Source organism: Rhineura floridana, chromosome 11 (assembly GCF_030035675.1).
Source record: "Rhineura floridana isolate rRhiFlo1 chromosome 11, rRhiFlo1.hap2, whole genome shotgun sequence".
In the NCBI taxonomy this organism is placed as follows: domain Eukaryota; kingdom Metazoa; phylum Chordata; class Lepidosauria; order Squamata; family Rhineuridae; genus Rhineura; species Rhineura floridana.
In genome coordinates this window covers 55,509,640-55,532,597 of record NC_084490.1, presented here as the reverse complement: position 1 = coordinate 55,532,597, position 22,958 = coordinate 55,509,640, and the positions used below count along the sequence as shown (strand labels likewise).

Sequence of the window (22,958 nt, the reverse complement as noted above, 5' to 3'; positions counted from 1 at the left end):
GTGAATAGGAAGTGGCGCTCTTTCCTGTTTCCTGAACGCTAAGACCTCATAGCAATGGTGCCATGCCAGAGGGAGAAGAGGTGCCTATGCAAAGAAGTTGTGGAGTAAAACAAAGACATGCCCAATTTGGAAGAGGGCTGATGGGCCCTGGATTCATTGACTGGATGCTGCCTGAAGGCTGAAGGTCTGCCTATAGGGGATGGGTGGGTGTTAATGCTGGAAAATGTGAATTTGGCCAATATAACCCCCTCCCCAATATTCTCTTCCACTGTGTAGTTCCGTGTGCCATCTCACACATTCTTTCTGCTACATTCTATCTGTATCTCTTATATACATACAAATGCCCATATCTTCAACTTGCCTTTTCTACAGTTACAGAACTCCCTTCCTGAGGAAGGTTGAAGTTCCTGGTTCATTAAAACAAAATGCCTTTTGCATATTTAAACCTCTGCCTTAATAATCAAATCTCTTTTTGCATATTTTCACTGTATATGTAAATGATTTCATACAAATTTTAATCACTATATTTTCCTGGATATATATTTGTATCCATGTCTACATACCATCACATTTACATACCTACATATATCCCCCCCCTCGTTTGTACTTACAACTCTGCCACTTAGATTCCTAGCTGCCTACCTTTCTGGCTTCTGGAACTCAGCAGGCATCGCTCACATACTTTCAAACATTTTCATGGTCATAAGAGTGATTTTTCTGTGGTGTCAAGGACCTGTAGCACATACACACTGAGCTTTGGATCAACCTCCCTTCCAGCAAACGATGACAGAACAGAGCAAAGCCACAGAAGAGGACACACATACACACATCTGTATCTCCCAGGAAAGGTTCTGTTTCCTCCCCTGTCCATCATCCTCTCTGAAATGGCTACATCTCACATATATACAGCAGCCCACACGCTGTAAACATTCACAGTCAGGGGTCAGGCATGCATCCATCAGAGGGAGTCAAGAATGTACCTGAGCCAGTATCTTGTAGAGAGGTTCAAGGATGAATTCCACAAAGCTCCGCTGGGAACTGCTTGTCGGGGCTTTTTTGGTGAACTTTCTCCTAGAAAACAGAAGGTTAACGTCTTACGTGGTTCTCAAGGATAGTTTAGCAAGCCTAGTTAAAAAAGCCTTTCCCAGTGCTCATTATCTGGATGCTTCAGAAAATTTATAATAAAAAACTTGAGAGATAATCTGAAAAAAGCATATGAGTGCAATGCATACATCCCCTTTCCCTTTTCCAACTATGGGGACTAGAAAACTTGGGACATATACAAAGAACTGCTACTAGAGGTACCATTTTTGCCTTTCATTTCTATGGAGCAGCAGATGATCACCTCTGGAACAGGATGCTGGAGAGTGTGAAAATGCACGTTTATTTTTCTCTCAAGATGACTCAGTGCATGGGCTATGCTCAAGTGTCTGAAAACTGCTATATTTGGGGCTTGGAAGCCCCTTCTCAGTGGCATGCAACTTTGCTTGCTTCTGGGAGTAATCCAGTCATTTCCCCAATGTACCTGCTCTCTGTGCACAACACTGTTTGGTCTAAATATTCATGGGCATGCCTGCGATAAATAGGGATGTGCCTATGTGAATGGTTCACCTTGGAACACAGGGGGTTGTCCAAGAGCACCTCTGGCCATAATGGTTTTAAAGTAGCTCCATGTAACTCAAATATCTAAAACAGCCTTACACCAGAGACACCATCCAAGAAGAGAAATGGCCTGACTTCTTCAGTCTTTTATCTTAGCATTTGGTATATTTAAGATACTTGCAATTTTGGGTTGCTGAATTTACATGGCCACGGTAAAGTCGCAATGGAAGAAGCCTACCAATGGAACGAGAATAAAAAAACCTTACGTCTTGGGGTTGAAGTAGATGTCTCCCCAAAGCCGCTTGGCAAACTCCTGGTAATTGATGTCCCCTGTAGCGGACAGAAGGAAAAAGAGGGCCTCAGCTGCGTATCTTTCGTGGGACGTTTATCACATGATTTAAGGCAGCCAGTGAATTCTGAGAGTCAGACTGACAGCTTTATCTTCAACCATAGCTTCCTCTGAAGCTACATAATTCCTTTCACTATGACCATTGCTTACCCAACTTGGACCTGCCCTGGATATGCTAACATTGACGAGGGCAGCGCATCACTACAGCTACAACAATTTGCACTCTAGCCAGTTCCTAAAAAATTATCTCTCTCTTGCGTGACTAAGAAAATGAAACAAATCCAATGCAAAACTATCTAAACGGGTGGGGCAATGCAAACAGAAGAGGGCTTCGCTCCCAATGATTTATTTACTGTTAACCAATTTATATACTGCCTCCCAGGTGGTATACAAAATCTAACAAAATACAGTAATAAAACATAATAAAGTAATAATCCAATTAAAGCACACCAGGCTCCCAATGAGTTCTATAGCATAATGTAACCGGGCTGATATAAGCAACTCAAGGGGGGGGGGGAAGCAAAATCTACAAGACCCTGTGGTGGGTGCAAAACCTGCCAGACCTCTCATCATCATCCTAGTCCTAGCAACCTTCCCCAAGGACTTGACAGGCATACAGTCTATGCCACAGACAGCCACCCACCTTCTGGGGTCCTTGAAACAGTTGGCCCCTTTGCCCACCTGTCCTCCTGCCCAACAGAGACGGGGAGCGTGCTCCAAGCCAAGGGACCAACATGGCAAAGTGCAGGAGAAAGAGCAGAGAAGTGCTTAATAATTCTTGCAACAACCCCAAGTTTCTATCCCCATATTGCAGACAGCAAGGGCTGAGGCTGAGAGAATAGCAGATTGATCAAAGACTATCCAGTGAGCTTGCGGCAGTGGCCAAAATCAGAACAAAATTAGAACCTTCTGGCACACAGTGCGCTCCTTCCTTAGCCACCGGCTTTGTTGTGTGAAATGGGAGGAGCGAGGAAGAGGCTAAATGGAAGACAAGGTGCACTCAGTGACATCACTGAAGTAGCACACAAGTTAGATCCCTGTCTCTGATACCTCCAGCCATTTGCAGAGCCTTCATCCACAGGAGTCTCCCACTGTTGGGCTTCTACAGTGTGATAGAACCTTGGGAACTGGTATGGATAAAATACATGCGCTAACACCAAAGATGACTCTCAACAAAAAGAAGCTAAAAAATATAGCATACATATCCTTGTGTCAAATGGGGTTGGGTTTCACAATATGCAAGAGCCTTTCAGAAGTCAAGAACCCAGACGTCTTGATGCACACCCACAAAATTTAGCTGATGCTCACCGTACATGTCAGCATAGATCTTGGAAAAGGAACCCAGCGTGAAACAGATGCTGTATTGGGAGCTGGCAAAACAGACGTTGCCCAGGAGCGGTGAAAGGATCAGATTCTCATCGGTGGAATACATGCTGCAAACAAGGAGGTGATTTTAAAATAAGACCCAATAAAATAATAATCACAGAGCCAGGTTGCACGACTATCAGGCTAAAAAAGGGAGGAAGAAGTTCCAGGTCCTACAAAATCTTGTTTATTGTAACAACTCATTTTGGAAAAGGTAACCTATAAAGTGTACATTTTTCAGCAACAATTATGGCACTCCAGGTGTGGCAAATATACCCACTTCTGCACCCATTCTGACGCTGGACCAAGCCCCATAGCTGATTTTCTTTACCCCAGTACAGCTCAGTTTAAATAATTTTATTGGGAGTAGAAGACCTCTCTCCCTTTTTGTAATGTCCTTCAGAGACAGCCCAGACTGGTACATCATTACTTCCCATTTCCCTATTTTGAACCATTATACCTGTGTCTCCTTTTATATGAAGAAAACTTTGAATTGGCTAGGCACAATCAACCTACATTTGTAGATAACCTAAAGAAGTTGTATACACAGCAAATTTTATTTTTAACATTGATATATTTACTATGCACAGAGGTGAACCAGGCATATTCATATTAACATAATCTAGGTTTTGATAATAAATAGCAATTGTTTGTATTTGATGAAATTCTAGTAATATGGCAACAATTATTTAACTTTGATAGCAGACTACGTTTAATCAAAATTGTTGCAAAAGTTGCAATGCATGTCACATGATTTATTGAAGTCTTTCATGTAGTTAGACATTTTGTTGAATGTAGATTTGTCTTTCTTTGATAATTGGGAAAGTTAGCAATTTAGGAATTTTTAGGAATATGTCGTAAATGTATCTTCTTCAAAAGAAACATTTAGTATAAATATCCCTTCCTTTGAGAATCTGCCCCTCTTCTTTTTCAGAGGCACCTATCACCTTGTTTGCATCCCAGACTGTCTTGTCGATTCAGGTAATTATGATTTAGGGCGCAATCCAACTCGTATTTACACCAGGCTTAGGGGAGTTGGATGTGGCGGACCCCTGGCTGAGTCGGCAGGGTCCCACCTCTGCCAGGCTCCGCCAGCAGAAACCCCTCACGCTGGCTCAGCCGTGGTGGACCCGGGACATTGCCGACTCAGTCGGGGGTCTGCAGGGAAGCCCAGCCTGGCGGAAGGTCCCCCAAAAGGGCATTTTGGGGGTGTTTTGGAGGAGGGGCTGGTGGGGGGGGCTTAGGCCACATCCAACTTGCATTTGGAGCACCCCTGTAGGTCCCAATCCAGGCCAAAGTTACACCAGAAAAAATGTTGGCCTAAGAAAATAATTAAAACGGAATATGGAGAGCACTTACTCCCTGGTAGGGGTATTCGTGAGAGCTGGCCGGAGGCTCCTGCACGTGAAATGGATGCCATGGACCTTCCCATTGGCTACTCCTCTGCTAGCCCATCCACCAGCTTCCCATGAGTTGGATTGCTCTGTTAATAGGGTTTCTCAGCTTTGCATCAACAGTTTAGAACTGTAGTGATAGCAGTTGTATTTTATAATGCTTCTGTTATTGACCAATTTCATTTATTACATTTTCTGTAAGGTTTGATTAAGTTCTGTTAAGTAAAGGAAATGTATTCCTCAAACTTATATACCTAAGACTCATCCCTGAACCTTAGACATTTTCTGGATGCTAATACAGAGGGGGGCTAACATGGCATCTGTTGCAGAGGGAGCAAGGGTACAGCTTAACTGCTAGACGCAGGGTCTCCTATATAGAAATCATGCTTAGGGTTTCACTTTGCACAGAGCAAATTTGTCATACAGGGACACTGCAACAATGGCATGAGGGGAACATTATATTTTGCTCTTCACAGAATGAAGTTTCTGTGGCTTGCTGGGCCAGATCCAGCCCCTGGATTAACTATTCCATGTTTATGGGCACATTTATTTAATATTTTTAGGCTATTTTGGCTATTGTAATAAGGAAATAAAAATATTACAAACAAATGGTTCTCTCATGCTTCCTTTTATTATCTCAGAATGGTACTCTTATTAAGATTTTGATGAAATACATTAAACATGCAATTACACTGTCTGCCTTTCAACAAATTCATTGATCAAGTGTAAATACATTTTTGCTTGTTATCAAAACTTCAATTCTTTAACTGATTAAAATGATTAGGTCAGTTAAGCAAAGTCAATAAAACTTTGGCACAGTGAAAATTCATCTATTAAGGAGTGAAGGGGCTGGGGGAAAAGACAAGAATATTTAAATTTTGTGGGGGTCAAGTGTCTATGCTTCAGCAGAATTTTTCCTATATCCAGCATTGGGGGTTCTAACTTCATAACGGATCAGGCTGCAAGTCTCCAAATTTGATCAATTTTTTGAAAAAGAAATCTAATGAATGAGCTGAGTGTGGCTTTGAATCTATGGCTACACCCAAATGTACTGCCTCCACGTCGATTCCGACTTATGAGGCTGGGAGGCAGTGACTGGCCCAAGGTCACCCAGCGAGCTTCATGGCTATGTGGGGATTCGAACTCTTGTCTCCCAGGTCGAACACCTTAACCCAAGGCTCTGCCAATAGCACTACCTTAGCCTGCAAAAACATGTTATAAATGGTGGCATTTCTATACCTGATTAAGCCATTGACTTCATCCACTATGTGCCGCAGCTTGTAATATGCGTCAGTAGGAGGCAATTTCAGTTCCAGTATCAACCGGTCAATCTTGTTAATACACACAGTCACTGCCAGCCTCTCCTGCACTGCGTGCTTGATCAACCGCTCCGTGTTGAGCATGACCTACAGGGACACACAACAGAAGATGATGCCAGGGGTGTGTGTGTGTGAGGAATTGAGCACTGACCCTTCCCTGCTAGGAGAGCAGCCTGCAGGAGCATCTATGCTAAACTATCAGCAAGAAGGTCACTTTTAGAAAATGCGTTTCATGCAACATTGTCGTCCTTTAAGCCTGCCCTATCCAATGACCTTTGACAATGAATGTGCAAGGAGGGGTAGGAAGATTACATTTTATGGTGCAGCAGCATGCAAGTGCAGAGAGAAAGAGAAGAAACCCTTTTAAAAGCAGGAAACTAGCTACTGCAGTAAGAAAAATCTACTTCTTGTCCTCCATGGTAGGTGTGGAAAATTCCTCCACTTCGCATGATGAATTCTCACCATCGATGTTTGGCACATTCCAGTTTCCAAATCTGTCACCTTCTGCCAACTTCTTGGTGTGGAATTCCAGGAACTCTGGATACAATTCTTAACAAAAGACGTTTCCTTCTCTGAAATAATCCTCCTAACTGCTAATATTTTTTGTGCGATACTTCTCTTTGTGTTAATGGAAAGAAAAGCCAAGCCCAAGAGAAAGTGCACACACGTATACTCACCCCCTCGGCAGCATCAATAAAGAGCACCACACCATCAGAAATGCGGAGGCCTGCTGTGACCTCATCAGAGAAGTTTACATGACCTTTAGGGAGTTAAAAAATGACAATAATCATCTAGAAGTGAACAGTTGCAGTATATACTTCACAGAGAAGGGTGTTAACTGGAGCATCCCTTGTCTCTGCACAGTCCTACGTGAAGGGAAAAGACAGGTCAAGGCAGAGTTCCAGGGAAAAAAGCTGGGAGTGAAGAGGACATGACAGAAAAGCAGAGGGTGGAAAGAGCCAAAAAGGAAATCATGCAGCCCCTGCAGTTCAAGTGAGGGCCCTGGCATGATGATGATGCCTTCCCTGTTCCGAGAATCACAGATACCAGCCAGGAAAGAATGGGAGAAAGTAACTCTCTTGACACACAGATTCTGCTTCCAGTGTAAGCTGTCAGAACTACAATCCTAACAATGTCTATTCAGAAGTAAGTCTGGGGCAAATATTGTTAGGATTGAAGCCTCAATCAACTGGAATGAAAGGAAGTTAAGGTTACAAGGATAGTAAAGGGGCAAGGAAAATACAAGTAGGAAGTAGTTTGGTTATTTTCCATCTATGTTAAATTATACAGCCATGCGAGCGGCTGTATACTATAGTCAGCGTGGATTTTTCACATTCCGCAATGTTAAATTGAAAATACCTCCCCATGCTATTCTGATGTTTCCCATAAATTCATTTCAAAACAAAACCTTACAACACTTACAGTCCTGAACTTAGAAACGTTTGCTTAACAACCCTCGAAATTTTCATGGCAATACACAAAACAGTTAGAGAAAATCGAGAGTTCAAAGTCTAAAAAGAGAGCGAAAAAACCCAGACCCTTTTTGGGCTTTTTTCTCTCAGAGTTCTCATAATCTGTTGAAATTAATTAAAAATCAGCCATGTTCACAAAGTACCTGTAATCCTATTACTGACCTTGCCCCATACTCTGACTTTCATCCTCTGCAGTTTAAAAGTTAAGAAAATACCTGGCTGATTTTTAATTAATGCAAACTGAATGATAACGTGCTCAGTAATGCTCAGTAAGAACCAACTGTCAGTGTTCTAAAAGCCAGCCAACAAAACTCACCTGGTGTGTCCATGATGTTGAAGAGAAATGATTTGCCCTTAGTGTCTGGAAGAACAATGGTCACTGGTGTGCTCTTGATCCCAACTCCCCTCTGAAAAGAAAACAAGATCAAGATGGAAGTGGAGTGGAAGTTGCTCTTTGGATTGAAAATGTGGACCATTATAGAGGGCACCAGGTGGGGGACTAATGACAGTGGCGTGACCATGCATTCCTTGGACTGCAACACTAACCTTTTTTTAAAAAACAATATGGTTTTAACTTTTTTTTAAGATGTCTTCAAAGCTTTTTAAAAAAATGTTTTTAAAGATGTTTTGTTTTAATGTATTTTAAAGTCTGTATTTATGATGTTTTAAAGTGTTTTTAGTGCTTTTGTTTGCTGTCCTGGGCTCATGCTGGGAGGAAGGGCGGGATATAAATCAAATAATAAATAAATAAACAAACTTAGGTCTAATCACTTCAATGGTTTACTCTGAGTAGAACTTAGATACAACCTAAAAAATCTGGGAGCTCAAGAGCTTTCCTGGGATTATTGGAGAAGCTAGCATTACTACAGAGATTCAGCAGACACGGTGGATACATTTTGGACCTCTCTGCAACACTTTGCGCTACCACTCTCACTCTCTCCCCCCTCTGCACTTTTAAAAGGGCTTTATCCAGTTTGAGGATTCAGTAAAGTAAACATGCTTACCTCTTGCTCAGTGAACAGTATATCTGTATAGCAAAGCTGAAAGGAACAACAAAACATATCACTCAAAGGCTAGATCACCAAAGGTGGAATATTTTCATCCAGTACATAAACAACTGGCAAATCGATCAATAGTACATAAAGAAAAATTCAAATCACTTCCAATTAATTCAAATAAAACATATGGTTGAATATTATCTTAAAATTTCGAGTTCTAGGAATTAATAAACAAGCTCCAACTTCTGAAAATTTATTAACAGCGCATCCTTCCTTACACCTTCTATAATACGTTATTACAATTAATTTGCTTCAAAAATATTGTTTTTAGTATGTGTAAATTTATGTACATTTAATCAATTTATTAATCAAACTCCATGATGAATCAACAAAGATTTCTTTAATCAGGCACTAGCACATATGCATCTAAATCTTTGGATGCAATATCATAAGAATGAATGAATGAATGAATGAAATTTATTTCGGTCACAGACCAGCCAAGCAGTATCATAAGCCCACTTCCTAAAGAATTAAAAACAAAATATACAGGTAACTTACATCCTGGTCATACCGCTTCCTGATCTCAGGGTGAGTCTGTTCAATCACACAATCCACAAAGCAAGTCTGAAAGGCACCAGAAAAGCAAATAGGAGTGACACTGGCAAGACACATGTTAGCTAGCTAAATGTGTCCAGGCCAAGAGGCACATGGATGCTGCATCTCTGCCTCTTCTCCCCCACTCAATTTGGATCTAATTCCAGTACTGCAATCAGTGTAGTTCTGCTATTTCTCCACAATTCTGCCAGCAACACATATTTGATACAATAATTTATTTATTGTCAATAAATACATTGACAATAAATACAGTATTTCTTTCCATTACCAGCCCACACCATTTTATGGAAGCATGGAGGAAAGATAACAGGATAGAGACCTGGCAGCTGAGTTGCCAACAGTATGGACCACAGGGCTGAATTTGGCCCAGGGGTTGCCAACAGTTGAATATGAAATCTATGCCAAGTGTCCCTGTCCACTGTTGTTTTTTTAAAGAAGATTCCATAGCATCTCTTTGTCAAGTTGCAGATCTCTCCCTAATATTTCATATAAACCTACTGCCCTAACTAAGCAAGTTGCACTTATGACACCATAACTGCATCTCATGTGTGAGCAATACTGATAACGAGCTGCTCTAGGAGGCATTCTTTGTAGACAATATCAGAGCTAACTGTGAGAACTAGAAGCTTGGAAGGGCTTCAAGGAACCCTAAAACCTCAAAAGTGGAAAATCCTACATGGTCTCCAGTTTGTCCCAAAACATACACCACACAACCCACCCTCCCACTGAGTTAGTACATCAAGTAGCCCCACCATATCTATTCAAACACTAGTCACCCCTCAGCTGCTTTCCAATCAAGATACTGATGCTAACCTTGCCATGGTGTAGGTGCCCACAAAGTGTAACATTTCGAATCAACTCCGAGTTGTCCATCAAGTCTGCTAGGAAGCTAGAGAAGATGACCAAGGGGGGGGGAGTCTTTAGTGATGCACATTGCCAAGGAATATAGAGATGTTCTCATTATCTGAGCTACAATCCCATCCCTGCTGAAGGAACCAAAATCACCAGTATCTTTTGGAGACACTGAAACACTTTTTATATGCTGCTTTGAGTTTTAGTTACTACTGCAGTTCCCATTTTGTTTTTCAAGTACTCTAAACTGTCCTCAATTCTCAAGGTTAATCCACACTATTATAAACTAATTTTGCAAGTTTTATGCAGCAGCTCCAAAAGCAGGGAAACAATGAATTTTTAAATCTGAACAGCAGCTTGCCTCTTATTCATGTATCACAGGGTTGATTTGTACTTTGCACCCCAGTCTTTTATCTCATAGACAAACAGTAGCTGCAGATGAATGGGAAAAAACCTGTATTTTTCAGACATAGTCTGGGTTTTCCCTAGCCTTACACATAAGCACAAGGGCTGAGTCACTGATGCACCAGCTGTCATGCCTGGGAAGAATGCAGGGCTGTGGAGTTGGAGTCGTGGAGTCGGAAGCAATTTTGGGTGGAGTCGGAGTCAGAGTCGGTAGAAATGTACCGACTCCGACTCCGATTCCTTCGTAAATGGCAAATGTATATTAACTAGTAATAACAAATTTACTGTAGTAAAATGGTAGCACAAGGCATTTCATCACCACCACATTAATCCAGAGCTTGGAAAAGTTACTTCTTTGAACTACAACTCCCATCAGCCCCAGGGATTGGGCTCATGGGAGTTGTAGTTCAAAAAAGTAATTTTTCCAAGCTCTGGATTCACGTGGTGGTGATGAAATGCCTTGTGCTACCATTTTACTACAGTAAATTTGTTATTACTAGTTAATATACATTTGCCATTTATGAAGGAGTCGGAGTCGGACAGTAGAAAAATAGAGGAGTCGGACTCGAAGGTCTGGTGTACCAACTCCACAGCCCTGGAAGAATGCTGACTACCCACCAATTTCTCTGTTGCATCTGAATTACATCTGGATTCTTTCTGTGACCTGATAAGACTACAATATTTGCGAATCTCAGTTCTGTCGGTATGAACATAAACAAATTTAAAAACAAAAGCAAAACAGGCCTCACAAAACCAAACTGATATAGGAGGATGTGCGAGCCTCAGAAACACATCACCTGGCAGACCACTGTGGAGGACAAGGGTTCTAACGTTAAAGTGCATGCAGTACAAACATTATCCTATGCAACCAAGACAAGAGAAGAGAACACTGGTACCCTTTATTTTTATTTTATTTGCTGCTTGCCTTTAGCGAGATGAGTAATCTGGGTAGCAGCTGCTTTAGCTGTTGCATCAGTATCACCTCTAGTCAAAAACCATGCTAAGTTTGGAAAATAAGAAAGCTTTTTACTCTCTCCCTTCCCTAAAGCTGCTCTCTCCACCAAGCAGAGCAAGGGGTCTGTGAGTGTGTACGGGTATGTATTTAAAACTGTGGTGTCTGTGTCCAATTGGGAAGAGATAATTCAGTGTTAAGTGTCAGCTGGAATAGCAACAGAGGAAGGAAGAGGTACACTAAACACTCATCTGCCACCAGAAAAAAGCAGCAAATGTGTGTTTAGCTTCTCCCTCCATAATGTCTAGCCACGGTGGCTATGCTCTAACTCCACTGTTGGAGGTAGTATGCCTCTGTATACCAGGCACTGGGAGTCACAAGTGGGGAAAGCACTGTTGCACTCAAGTCCTGCTTGTGGGTTTCTTATAGGTATCTGGTTGGCTGTTGTGAGAACAGAATACTGGACTAGATGGGCCTTTGCTCCAATCCAGCAGGGCATATTTTCTGGTCTCATGCTGCAACTTCATGGTGTTCTGCATTTCCTTGCCCCTCTTCCACATCACTGGCAAACAGCAAAGGAAATCCTACAGAACATCATGGTGCTGACCTGAGTTTCTGAAGCATTAAAACAGTGCGGGGAACCATGGCCCTCCAGATATTGGATTCCAACAAGCATGGCCAATGGTCAAAGATTATGGGAGTTATAATTCAGTGACATCTGGAGGGGCTCAGGTTCCTCACCCTGGTATTGGTAAGTTGGAAGGAGTTTGTATGTGATAGAGAGGGATCAATAATTGTAAAAAAAAATGTTTAGGACTTTATATATTTGAACTTTAAGGCTAGAAAGGGATAAGGGGGATGCTTGTGGGAGGGGAGAGGGTGGTGCAGAAATACACACATCACAGGAAGGTAGTTTTAACATGTTCTAATATGCCCCAAGGTTACAAAATAGATTCGTGTATGAATTTAGATGACTAAAATAGTTGCTAATTCCTATATTGCTCAGTCTGTAAATGTGAGAACATTAGAAGCACTGACAGGAACACAAGAGGCTTATAAAGTGAGGGAGACAGAGAACAAACAAGCTGCATGGTATACTCACTCCATTTCATACACTGTGACTGGCAGTGTTTGCTCCATCAGGGAGAATTTCTTGGTCTTCACTGGTTTAATAATAGGCTCTGAAGAGAAACACAAGAAATAATATCTCTTGAAAGACAAAAGTAAGAAAGCCCCAACTTGACACTTTAGTAATAGAGCAGAAGGAAAGTGCATTGCACATGCTTTGCATGTCACAGATCCAGGTTCAGCTGCTGGCATCTCTGATTGAAATAGCATCTTGTGCCCTCCAAAGGGCAGGAGAGGCCCAGTTGGTGCTGCTGCCTGTGGCTGCTGCACAACTGGCACGGGCCCGGTTAGCACTGACAGGGCCTTCTCAGTGATGGTTCCCTGTTTGTGGAATGCCCTCCCTGGTGAAATGAGTCTGTTTCTCTCATTATTGACTTTCAGGAGAAATCTAAAGTCATTCTTGTTTACTCAGGCATTTGATGGTTGAAAGATAATGCCCATGGCAACCTTGAAATTAGTACCTGAGGATATAGGATTGCTTTTAAACGTTTTAGATTGTTTTAAGTTGGTTTCAAAGCTTTCAAATATGTTTTTCTTTTCTTTTAAACTGTACTGTTTTTAACATTTTGATGTTTGCCACCCTGGCCTCCTTGCAGGAAGAGTGGGATATAAATATAATCACCATAATGCGGCAGCCAGGTTGCTGACGAGGACCAATCGGTCCGCGCATATAACACCTGTCCTAGCTCGCTTGCACTGGCTACCTATTTGTTTCCGAGCCAGATTCAAGGTGCTGGTTTTGACCTATAAAGCCTTACACGGTGTGGGACCGCAATACCTTGTGGAACGCCTCTCCCGCTATGAACCTACCCGCTCACTTCGTTCAGTATCTAAGGCCCTCCTCCGGGTACCAACTCACCAGGATGCCCGGAGGATTGTTACAAGATCTAGGGCCTTTTCTGTGGTGGCCCCCGAACTGTGGAACAGCCTACCGGAGGAGATACACCTGGCGCCTACGGTTCTTTCTTTTAGGCGCCAGGTTAAGACCTGGTTATACTCCCAGGCATTTTAATGTTCAATGTTTTTATGTTTAATGTTTTAGTTTAATTTTGTTGCTTTTTATTACTGATTTTATTCTAATATTGTATTTTAATCTTGTTTTGTACACCGCCCAGAGAGCTATCAGCTATGGGCGGTTTAGAAATGAAATGAAATAAATAAATAAATAAATAATCTGTTAGGGTTGGGAAACATCTTGGGAAGTCACCATCAATCATTGGATGTAGACAATACTTGTCAGATGGAGCAATTCCCCCACTGTGGAAATAAAACTGTCTTGACTGTACCATTTCAAGCTGTATTAATGCTGCTCCATTAAAAAAACAAACTAACAAACAAGCCACTTCCCTGTGTATATAGAACTAGTTTGTCAGGGAGAATTCCAAATGACATGATATGTGTGCACGGTTTTTAATTATAATATTTTATATATGGAGCAGTATTCAAATGTGAGCACCCACCTGCAGTCCAAAGTGGTACAGCCCTGCCACAGGCGTACTTCATTGGCTCCTAGTCAGTTTCTGGGCCCAATAAAGTGCTGGTGTTTACCTTTAAAGCTCTACACAGTTTGGATATCTGATATAATGTCAACCCCACATCATTACTTAGGTAATCCTCCAAGTGCTCCTGCTATCTAGCAAGTGGGGAGAGGACTTTTTTGGTTGTGGTGCACTGTCTTTCAGATGCTCTCCCCAGCCCATTTCAGGCTCACCTGGCACACAAACTAACATCTTTTAGGTTCCAAGAAAAGACTTTTAAAATTTATAATGGAAAAATAAAATACTTTTTGTGGTTTATGCTGCTAAAAATGTAGTTTCTTGCCCTTACAAGCAGCTGGGTTTTGACTTTTTTAGTTTTTGTTTCATCTTCTACATTTTATTGTTTTTATTGAAATTACATAAGCCCCCCTTGAAATACAATGTATCAAAGAGCGGGATACAAATGTACTCAATAAATAAAATCAGGGAAAGAGAATTAGGTGGCTCCTAATACAGTTTATGGAGAGAGATGCAATTAAGAAAACAGTCTGGAAAATGGCCTACTACTCCCCCCCCCATCCCTGAAATGAGCTAGGGCCTAAACATCTGACACTGGCTTCTAAAAAATATTTTCCCTGTCCTGCATTCTAACTTTCCTGGAAGGGAAACATCTTCCTTTACCACTTGTGTAGGGATCTGTCCTACCCAGGCCCTCCCTTATTTATTTATTTTATTTATTTATTTAAAATATTTATACGCCGCCCTTTCTCCAAAGACTCAGGGCGGCTTACAATTAAAACATAATTAGACTAAAACCAAAACAATTAAAATCAAGCAAGAATACAATTAAACAGTTAAAAATACATTAAATCCAAAATAGATTAAAAATAAACATTGTTAATTAAAAGCCCGTCTAAACAAAACAGTCTTCAACTGGGTACGAAAAGACAATAACGAGGGAGCCGTACGAACCTCATTGGGGAGAGAGTTCCATAATCTAGGGGCAGCCACTGAAAAGGCCCTACACTGTGTCTGCGCAAGAAAAACTTGCGAAGAAGATGGAATGGAGAGAAGAGTCTCACCAGATGATCTCAAAGGCCGAGCAGGTTCATAAGGGGAGATACGATCTAACAGATAGCCTGGACCTAGGCCGTATAGGGCTTTATAGGTCAAAACCAGCACTTTGAATTGTGCCCGGAAACAAATTGGCAGCCAGTGGAGCTGGTACAATAGAGGAGTTGTACGTTCTCTAAGTCCAGCACCAGTTAACATTCTGGCAGCAGTTCTTTGTACCAATTTAAGTTTCCGAGCAGTCTTCAAGGGCAGCCCCACGTAGAGCGCGTTACAGTAGTCTAATCGGGATGTAACTAGTGCATGTGTCACCATAGTCAAGTCTGACAAATCAAGGAACGGGCACAGCTGGCATATCAATCTTAATTGAGCAAAAGCACTCCCTGCTACAGCAGAGGCCTGTGCCTCCAGGCTCAAAGCCGAGTCCAGGAGTACTCCCAAGCTGCGGACCTGTGATTTCAGGGGGAGTGTAACCCCGTCCAGCACAAGTTGGATCCCTATTCCCTTAGCATGTGCGGGGCCCAGGGCAAAAGCATAGTTGCCCCCCCCTCCATTCTTTCTCTCTATATATATTCTTTCCTCCAGGCAGCGGCGGAGGCTTTGTATTTTGGCTGCTAGGAGCTTGCGCCTGCAGCTCCCTTTTTTGCAGCCTTTGTTGGTGGCGGCATCAGCTTTGTATTTTTCAGCTGCGGCTCCCTTTTTTGCAGCCTTTGTTGTAGACTCGCTTAGCATTTCTCGCTGCGAGGTTTTCTCCTTCCCGGCTCGCTACCGCGGCCGTCAGGAGCCTGCCGCTGCACCTCTTCCTCCCGGCTTGTTTTTACGCTCCCCTCAGCTCGCTACTGCAGCTGTGAGGAGGACGTGGCAGCTGCTTTTATATGCAGATCGCCAAGCGCGGGGGCCCCTCAAAGTGTGGGGCCCGGGGCAACTGCCCTGCTTCTTGGTGCCTAGGGTCGGCTCTGGTCCTACCCACATAGTTCTTGGTTGCCATAATCATGGTAATAAAGTATTTTAAAACTAGAGTCCTACCCCTCAAACTTCTCACCTGTCAAAGGTTGCGTGTCTTCCTCCTGTACAATGGTCTCCACCTCTGGACCATAGACCTCCTCAGCAGTTGGATAGTATTTCTTATCCTCGTGCAGCACCACATCCATTCCAGGGTGGTCATCGTCATGGTCTCCTATCTCATCATCGTCGTCGTCATCGTCAAGCTGAAAACAAAATAAAGGACCCTCAGCTGGTTTCCAGTATCTTCCATCCAGCACGCTCCCAATTACAGAACTTGGGGCCGGCTCCTTCATGCACATTAATTAACTGATGACTGCAACATCAAGGCTGCAAAAGCTCATGTTACAATATGGTTCTTAGACTATAGGACAGAACACTCAGTTGCCTTTATAGCTGCAGGACACTCAGTTGCCTTTGCAACAACAGTATAATGTGGCTAGTCTTGAAGCAACTTGCACCTTTTTTCAGGATCCTCAAAAAGGGACCTTTGAGGTATAACAGTACAGAAATATAATAAAGTGCTTAACAAAATGAAAGACCAAAATATTTAATCGGCTGACAGCCTTAAGCAAAACCATATTATCATTGGGTGGTCTTTAGAGTACTCAGCATTTACAACATGGTCTCTATACCTCATCAAGATCCTTTGAATCGTGACCCATCTCATCATCGTCATCATCAGAATCAAGCTCTGGGCCGATATAATTCCCAAATTCATCATACAGGTCTGTATCCATGTTGCTGGACCTTAGGAAAAAAGAAACCATAGAAATAAATACAGCAATGCCACTTTGTATCCTGAAAGTGTTATTCCTGTATTTTATTGCTGCATCTCACTAGTTATTTGGTGGTGTTTGCACTTGATTGAAAGGATTTTATATTTGTGTTTTAGGTTATTTTCCTGTTTACTGTGTTTTTTGTAGCTCACTTTTATTGTGGCCCTCACTTCTAGCAGCTTCTGCAGCTGCCTGTCACAATAGTGCCTGGTCCCTATTTCCAGTTCTTTAACTTGTCCCCTCCCACATCCCTCATCAGCTCCCAGTTCATCCAGCTTCCTGCCTACTAGTTTACCCAATCACCTCTTCTCTTCTTAACTCCTACATCTCCATAACAGATAATTTTCCTCCCAAACACCTCAAGCCTTCCCAACCCTCCTCTTTATTTCAGTTTCTTTTAACTACATTACCTATACCTTCTTCCAAGTCTTTTTCAGTCATAAGACTGTTTCACGATGTCCTCCTTCTTCTCCTCAGTCTCACTTCCTCACAGTACCCAATCCTACCATCACTCATTCCTCCAATGCAGGCATAGGGAGCCTTTAGCCCTCCAGATGTTGTTGGGACTTCAACTGCCGTCAGCCCGAGCCAGCACAGCCAACGGTCAGGGTTGATGGGAGCTGCATTCTAGCAACATCTGGAGGGCCACAGCATGTCCATCCCTGGGTAGCCCAAATTTCCTCAATACTCCAGTTTCATGGGGGGGGGAGGCTCTGTTCTAAACATCTGCAGAAAAAATATGCAGACATATTAGATAAAGCATGCAACTGTGAAAGTTCAGTAACTTTGCTGTATTTTTCATAAGGTTACAGCAAAAATAACATTTATAAACAGAAAGCCTGTCCCGTTACCTCCACTTACATCCCATGGCTCAACTGAAATAATTCCAGTAAAGAGAACGCTCGCTAGTTACAAGTACTGTTTTGAATGTATGAGACATTACTTTTGTATAAATATTTAGTTATATATTTTCTAAATCAACAGCATCTAAATCAATCACATAAACTCACTTTTTAAAGCTGGTGCCACAACATCCATTTAACAAAATAAAACAAAACAGCAGTTTTTTTAACCATTTTGGCAAATATATATATATACACACACACCAACGGCAGTATTCCACCAGAGCAACTACTTCTAAAATCCCTTTCATTTCAGCAGGCACATTAAACATACTCAGTTTTCCACCATTGCAATCAATGAGACTTAGAAGTGCTTATATTTGTTTGGCCTGTATTTATACAGTTGGAAGGCATTCCGTTTTGGTCCTAAGCTGTCACCCCTTAGCCTCTACCGATTGCTCCTTTCCACAACTCTTAACAGCACAATCCTATGCCTGTTTTCACGGTATGTAGTCCCATTCCGCTGTATGTGTTTAGGATCGCAGCTCAAATTGTCATTTCTTGTTTTCGTTTTGAATAACTTCCTAGTCCTTATCTAGGTTGCAAAATAAAACAGCTGGAAAACGCATTCATATACGCATACAAATAACACGCACCTGTTCCCTTCCTTTCTTTAACTTTCCTTCCTTGGCAACTCTTTTCTCAACCCAGATGGAGTTTCACTAAAGCAAGCGCGCGTTGCCTGAGACGTTCTTTCCTGTCGCGCGCCGCTGCGACACTGGTGTGAAAAGACCTTCCCGCTTCCTCCGGATGAGGCTGCTCTCTCCATTGCCTGATTGATCTGCTGCCTTTTCCCTTTCATAAAAAATAAAATAAAATCTCGGTGTTCGGGAGATGTGTTAAGATGTAGCCTTGACTCTTACTGGTGTGGGTGAGCAAACAGAAATAAGCACAAAGGAGATTCTGATCAAGCGTCTAGTAGGGTCAGCTCTGATCGCCGCGGGTCCATCCCGCCTCCGCGTATTCTAGTTGTTATGGAAATCAAACAGAGGCCTCGTTTCCATGGAAACCTGATGCCTAGTCGGAAGAGGGAAGGGAATGCAAAGACTTCCATAGTGCCCTAGACTGGAGTAAAAAGCCTTCCTTTCTCAGTCCCCTTCCTGGTATCTGTGTGGTGGTGTGGGTATATCCAGATTCACTTTTCCTGAGATGTATGTGGAGACACACACAATGTAGCCCGTGGCAGAGGATATGGAGTGGCCTGGACATTTCTCTCCAGACCTTGGGATGTAATAATAACCATCTAAATTTGGGAAGGACATATACCTCGGAGCTAAAGGAAGGGATAGAGAAATTGTCTATATCCCGTTTTTTCAGTTTGAATTGCTAAGAGACGAAGAGAGTCTGAGGTTGTTAGCTGACTGAAGATAAAGCACTTCAGAGTGCAGGGACTTTCTCTGAGAATTTGATTCTGGGTTAGTGGATTTGCAATACAGTGTTGATTTCTTTCTACTATGCTCTTCTTGTATATCTGTAAAACAAATATTGCAAAAATACTGTAAATGTTTAGTGCTGTCTCTTCAAAGGAAACAAAACCCTGTGGGGCACCTCCACCTCTGCAATTTCTGACTGCCTGAAGAAGTAAGAAGCGCACAGCAATATTCTTGGATTAGCACTAGCATGATTTAATTTCTTTGCACTTGTTTGTTCCAATTCATTATTGTTTTTGTTCCCATGAGATTATTTGACCGTTCAGCTCTTTCTTTGGAATAAGAGTTGTCTTAAATGGGATGTTGGATATCCATGTTGTTTCTAGAGTCCCCAAATGGAGGGTGCGATAGATATCCGTGCTCTGGAGAAAGAGTTGGAAGGAGCTATTGCTGCTGACGAGAAGTACCTGAGAGAAAATGAGGCCAAGTTCCGAGCAGTGCACCAGAAAGTGGCATCTTACGAAGAATTCAGGTTTCTTTAATTCCATTGGTTCCTTTGGTTTGTGTGATACAAACAGTAGATACAGCCAAACATTTTTCCATGGGGGCAACTTCTTGTGAATTTAATGCAGCATCTGTGCAACCGAGTGGCAGGCTGGTGCAGGTTATGCACTAAATAACACTTAAATGTCATGTGCATTCATTTATTGTATATTATCAGTTAAATGCAGCTCTGTCACCCTTGATTTAACCTTTTGGATGTCTGAGAGAAAGGAGGCAATTAACATTATTAATTGGGGGGGGACTCTGAAAATGCCCCCAAAGATAAAATAGGGACAGTGATTTATCAAGGGTAAGTTACCAATAAGAGGTGACCTTGGTAAATAGGAGCAGCTGGAGCACATGACATGATGAAAATAATTTTACCATATCTCTTTGCTACTGATAGAAATTGTCGTGACGTGGAGGTAGTCACCTTACAATCTGCTTTCCATGTTGTAGTGTACATTTTAGTAAGCTGCAGGTGGCAAGGATGATCTCAATAGCCACCTAATGTTTCAGATGTCCAAGGCCATCCTGACCCTTAGGCAAGCAAAACAGTGCTCAGGTAGGGTGAATCCAAGAATGATTAAGATTCCTGTACCTATATCCTTGTAAATTATATAGAAGAGGAAATTTCAGCAGGTACAGCTCTTCTCATCTTTGCAACATTATACTAGCTGAATTTCCTTCAAAATTGCAATAACACCCCTTCCACTCTTGCTTGCAGAGATATTGTTTTAGCATCGCACTTAAAGCCTCTAGAGAAAAAGGACAAGATGGGGAATAAAAGAAATGTGTTGTGGAACTCCTGTGCAATGAAAGCAAGCTGCAAACAAGAGAACAAGGTAGAGCTGTCTCAGGTGAGATTGCTTCTTTCTAGGAGTTTAGAAATCTTTGGTCCCTTTTGAACAGGATTTTTGTTTTTCCAGATGGATTATGGCAGATTTTGCCCCAGTGTGGGTGCTGGAACAAGAGGATTGCTGCGGGCAAAATTTGGAAGAATCTGGCAGTGTGTGTAGAATCATGATGAGAATCTTAGTTCATATTTATTTTTAAGTCTGTTTCTAATCCTCGTTGTTTAGTTGAGGAACAATGCCTGAAAACATACAGTGATAGCAAAAGGACCCAGTGTTTAGAGAGGTTGAGTTTTTGAGCTCTGTATGACAGTTATCTCTCTCTCATTGACTCCCATCCCTGTCTTTTAATCATACACCCCCTGTTGCCCGTCATTCATTCATATTCTCTTTCTACTCCAAGTTTTCTTTTTAATTCAAATTCTACAAAAGCTCAACCAGCATATTTAGAATAAAGTTAGCAAACAATATATATGCAAAATAGGCATTATCAGTGCACACAATACTGATTTTCACAGCAAATTCTGAGTTCATAATTTGAATGGAAATGTGATAGTATAGAACAGATATTCTTTAGAGTTTTCTATGCTTCAGCTGTTTTAAAGGGCTTATTGTAAATGTGCACAACAGAAAAAATGGCATATAATTAAATCTTGAATAGCTTTGCAGCACATTTTAGGGACAGAATTTGAGGCAGGATTAGGGGAATTCAGCACAGGAGTGAGCCCTATTTAAATCTCACACTTTCCATCAGAGGCATAATGGCCACAAATATAAACCACCCTTTTCAAGGATGAAGTCTTTCTCCAGGGGGCTGGAGAGTGAGGCAGGATCTGTATGGATTGGAATTTGTGATATTGTTCTTATCCTCCAGAAATTGGAACGGCTACCTGAGACCTCTGCAGAATTCTACAGAGATTGGCGAAGATGCATGAAAAACAGTCAAGAACGCTACCAGCTCCTGCTCCAACTTGGATCCCAGAACCTGGGCAGGATCTTCCAAACAGATCTCGCTTTTGGTCTCCTAGGTGAATTCCTAGCAGTGTTCACTGAAAATGTCTGCATCAAAGACCGGGACTATGTCTTGGAGATTTTGGAGAGCTTTTCAGACACCAAACGCTTTGGACTGAATGTGGAACTCCTGGGGGAGCAAGAGAAGGAAAACTGTCAGCAGTTGTTTGAAAAATTACAAAGGATGGGGACTGACCCCAGCAGTCCTCCTGAGGAAGGTATGCCTGTTGCCCAAATCCATTGCCAGGCAGATGGACCAGATGAAAGAAAATTGATAGAACTGATGCATCTTTACCAAGTCTCCTAAAACTGTCTACAGCATTTGTCACCAGACAGGCCACACAGGAAAATGATGCACAAGATATGGAGGATAGGAACGTCCACCAAGAATATCTTCTGTTGATTCCCATTAAGGTGAATGGGAGATCCTCTAGGGCATACATGAATTCTTGTGCATCTCCAGTTAATCTCAGTACAGCTTGTGTAGAACATATATTCAGTGAATGGGCCCTTACTGCTTGCCTTTTATCTCTATGTATCAGTGACTGGGTTTTTAGACGGGCTCTACCTTCTCCAACAAGGCAGATAGTCCATTGTAAATAAATAATATTTGTTAATGAATTAATTTCTGCTGTAATTTATTTCCTGTCTCATGGCACCTGTTAGAACTGCCAAGGCTTAGCTCCAGAACTAGCTGGCTTTACCAAGACCCACCCAAACTAACTTTCAGTGTGGGTGCCTTTGAGAATATGCAGTGTTTTCCCTTCACTAATGGGTAATAATAACCAGCCCTTAACATATGGGATTAGAGAGAAGGACTTCTATGTCAGATGACAGAACTTGAAGGCAAGTTTGAGCCATAGCACCTTTAAAAAAAAACTGACATTTTCCCCCTAGAGTTGCACAATGGCATGCACAAGGTATGGTGGATTGCTTGTCTCCCATATTTTCAAGATGGCTTTTAACAGCAGTGGCCAATGAAAATTTTGGAAGGCAGTCTTTGAATTCTTCTTCAGACACAGCAATCAAAGTGAGAAAAATATGAAAACTGGAGATACTGTTGTATATCCAGGTTTGATGTTAACTTGGTCATAATAAATATTCTTGGACTCCAACTCCCATCAGCCCCAGCCAACATGGCCAATGCTTAGAAACGATGGGAGCTGGAGTCCAGCAACATCTGGAGGACCACAGGTTCCACATCCATGTTTTAAATCAAAGGAATAGGAAAGTTTAAATGGACACATCATTGATTTGATCTGGCTTTGGTAGAAAGGATGAGGGAATACGCCATTCCCAACAAGACAATGAAACATTTTGGCATGGACATGGAAAAAATTAGGAAACCCCTAACCTATATTGTAGTGCATCTGTACATCTCCAGAACCACTTCAACTTTATAAAGCCCTGTTTTACAGGAAGAGAGTGATGTAGGCCTCAAGCTCCTTTTGACCTCAGTGAGAGGGAAGGTTAAGAGCAATCAGTTCCTTTTGGTCC

The 22,958-nt window shown here is 42.0% G+C and overlaps 2 protein-coding genes across 6 annotated transcripts in view; one reads left to right on the top strand and one right to left on the bottom strand.

The window, feature by feature from the left end:
* The window catches only part of EFTUD2 (elongation factor Tu GTP binding domain containing 2), a 32,457-nt gene extending 14,042 nt beyond the window's left edge, over positions 1-18,415 (bottom strand). The window contains exons 1-13 of the mRNA XM_061588725.1: positions 18,280-18,415; positions 16,638-16,752; positions 16,043-16,208; positions 12,426-12,504; positions 9,928-10,003; positions 9,058-9,123; positions 8,506-8,541; positions 7,818-7,908; positions 6,707-6,789; positions 5,950-6,116; positions 3,260-3,384; positions 1,869-1,932; positions 981-1,071 (exon numbers count right to left, since the gene is read on the bottom strand). Coding sequence (XP_061444709.1) covers positions 981-1,071; positions 1,869-1,932; positions 3,260-3,384; positions 5,950-6,116; positions 6,707-6,789; positions 7,818-7,908; positions 8,506-8,541; positions 9,058-9,123; positions 9,928-10,003; positions 12,426-12,504; positions 16,043-16,208; positions 16,638-16,742 — 1,149 coding nt within the window. The 5' untranslated portion in view covers positions 16,743-16,752; positions 18,280-18,415. The remainder of the gene's footprint in view (positions 1-980; positions 1,072-1,868; positions 1,933-3,259; positions 3,385-5,949; positions 6,117-6,706; positions 6,790-7,817; positions 7,909-8,505; positions 8,542-9,057; positions 9,124-9,927; positions 10,004-12,425; positions 12,505-16,042; positions 16,209-16,637; positions 16,753-18,279) is intronic.
* A 1-nt stretch (position 18,416) lies between these two features.
* CCDC103 (coiled-coil domain containing 103) lies at positions 18,417-22,047 on the top strand. 5 transcript variants are annotated; one of them, XM_061588730.1, is made up of 4 exons: positions 18,417-18,554; positions 19,440-19,585; positions 20,324-20,456; positions 21,325-22,047. In XM_061588730.1, exons 2-4 carry the CDS (start codon positions 19,449-19,451, stop codon positions 21,766-21,768), a joined length of 714 nt encoding a protein of 237 aa, XP_061444714.1. In that variant the 5' UTR covers positions 18,417-18,554; positions 19,440-19,448; the 3' UTR covers positions 21,769-22,047. The 5 variants fall into 5 exon arrangements, with proteins under 5 accessions (XP_061444714.1, XP_061444713.1, XP_061444712.1 ...); XM_061588729.1 differs by lacking the exon at positions 18,417-18,554 and adding an exon at positions 18,564-18,753; XM_061588728.1 differs by lacking the exon at positions 18,417-18,554 and adding an exon at positions 18,564-18,802.
* The last annotated feature ends 911 nt before the right edge of the window (positions 22,048-22,958 follow it).

Coding starts and splice junctions, on each gene's coding strand:
- CCDC103 (XM_061588730.1), top strand. CDS start 19,449: ATGGAGGGTGCGATAGATATCCGTGCTCTGGAGAAAGAGTTGGAAGGA. Junction 19,586..20,323: donor GCATCTTACGAAGAATTCAG/GTTTCTTTAATT, acceptor TCTTGCTTGCAG/AGATATTGTTTTAGCATCGC. Junction 20,457..21,324: donor ACAAGGTAGAGCTGTCTCAG/GTGAGATTGCTT, acceptor CTTATCCTCCAG/AAATTGGAACGGCTACCTGA.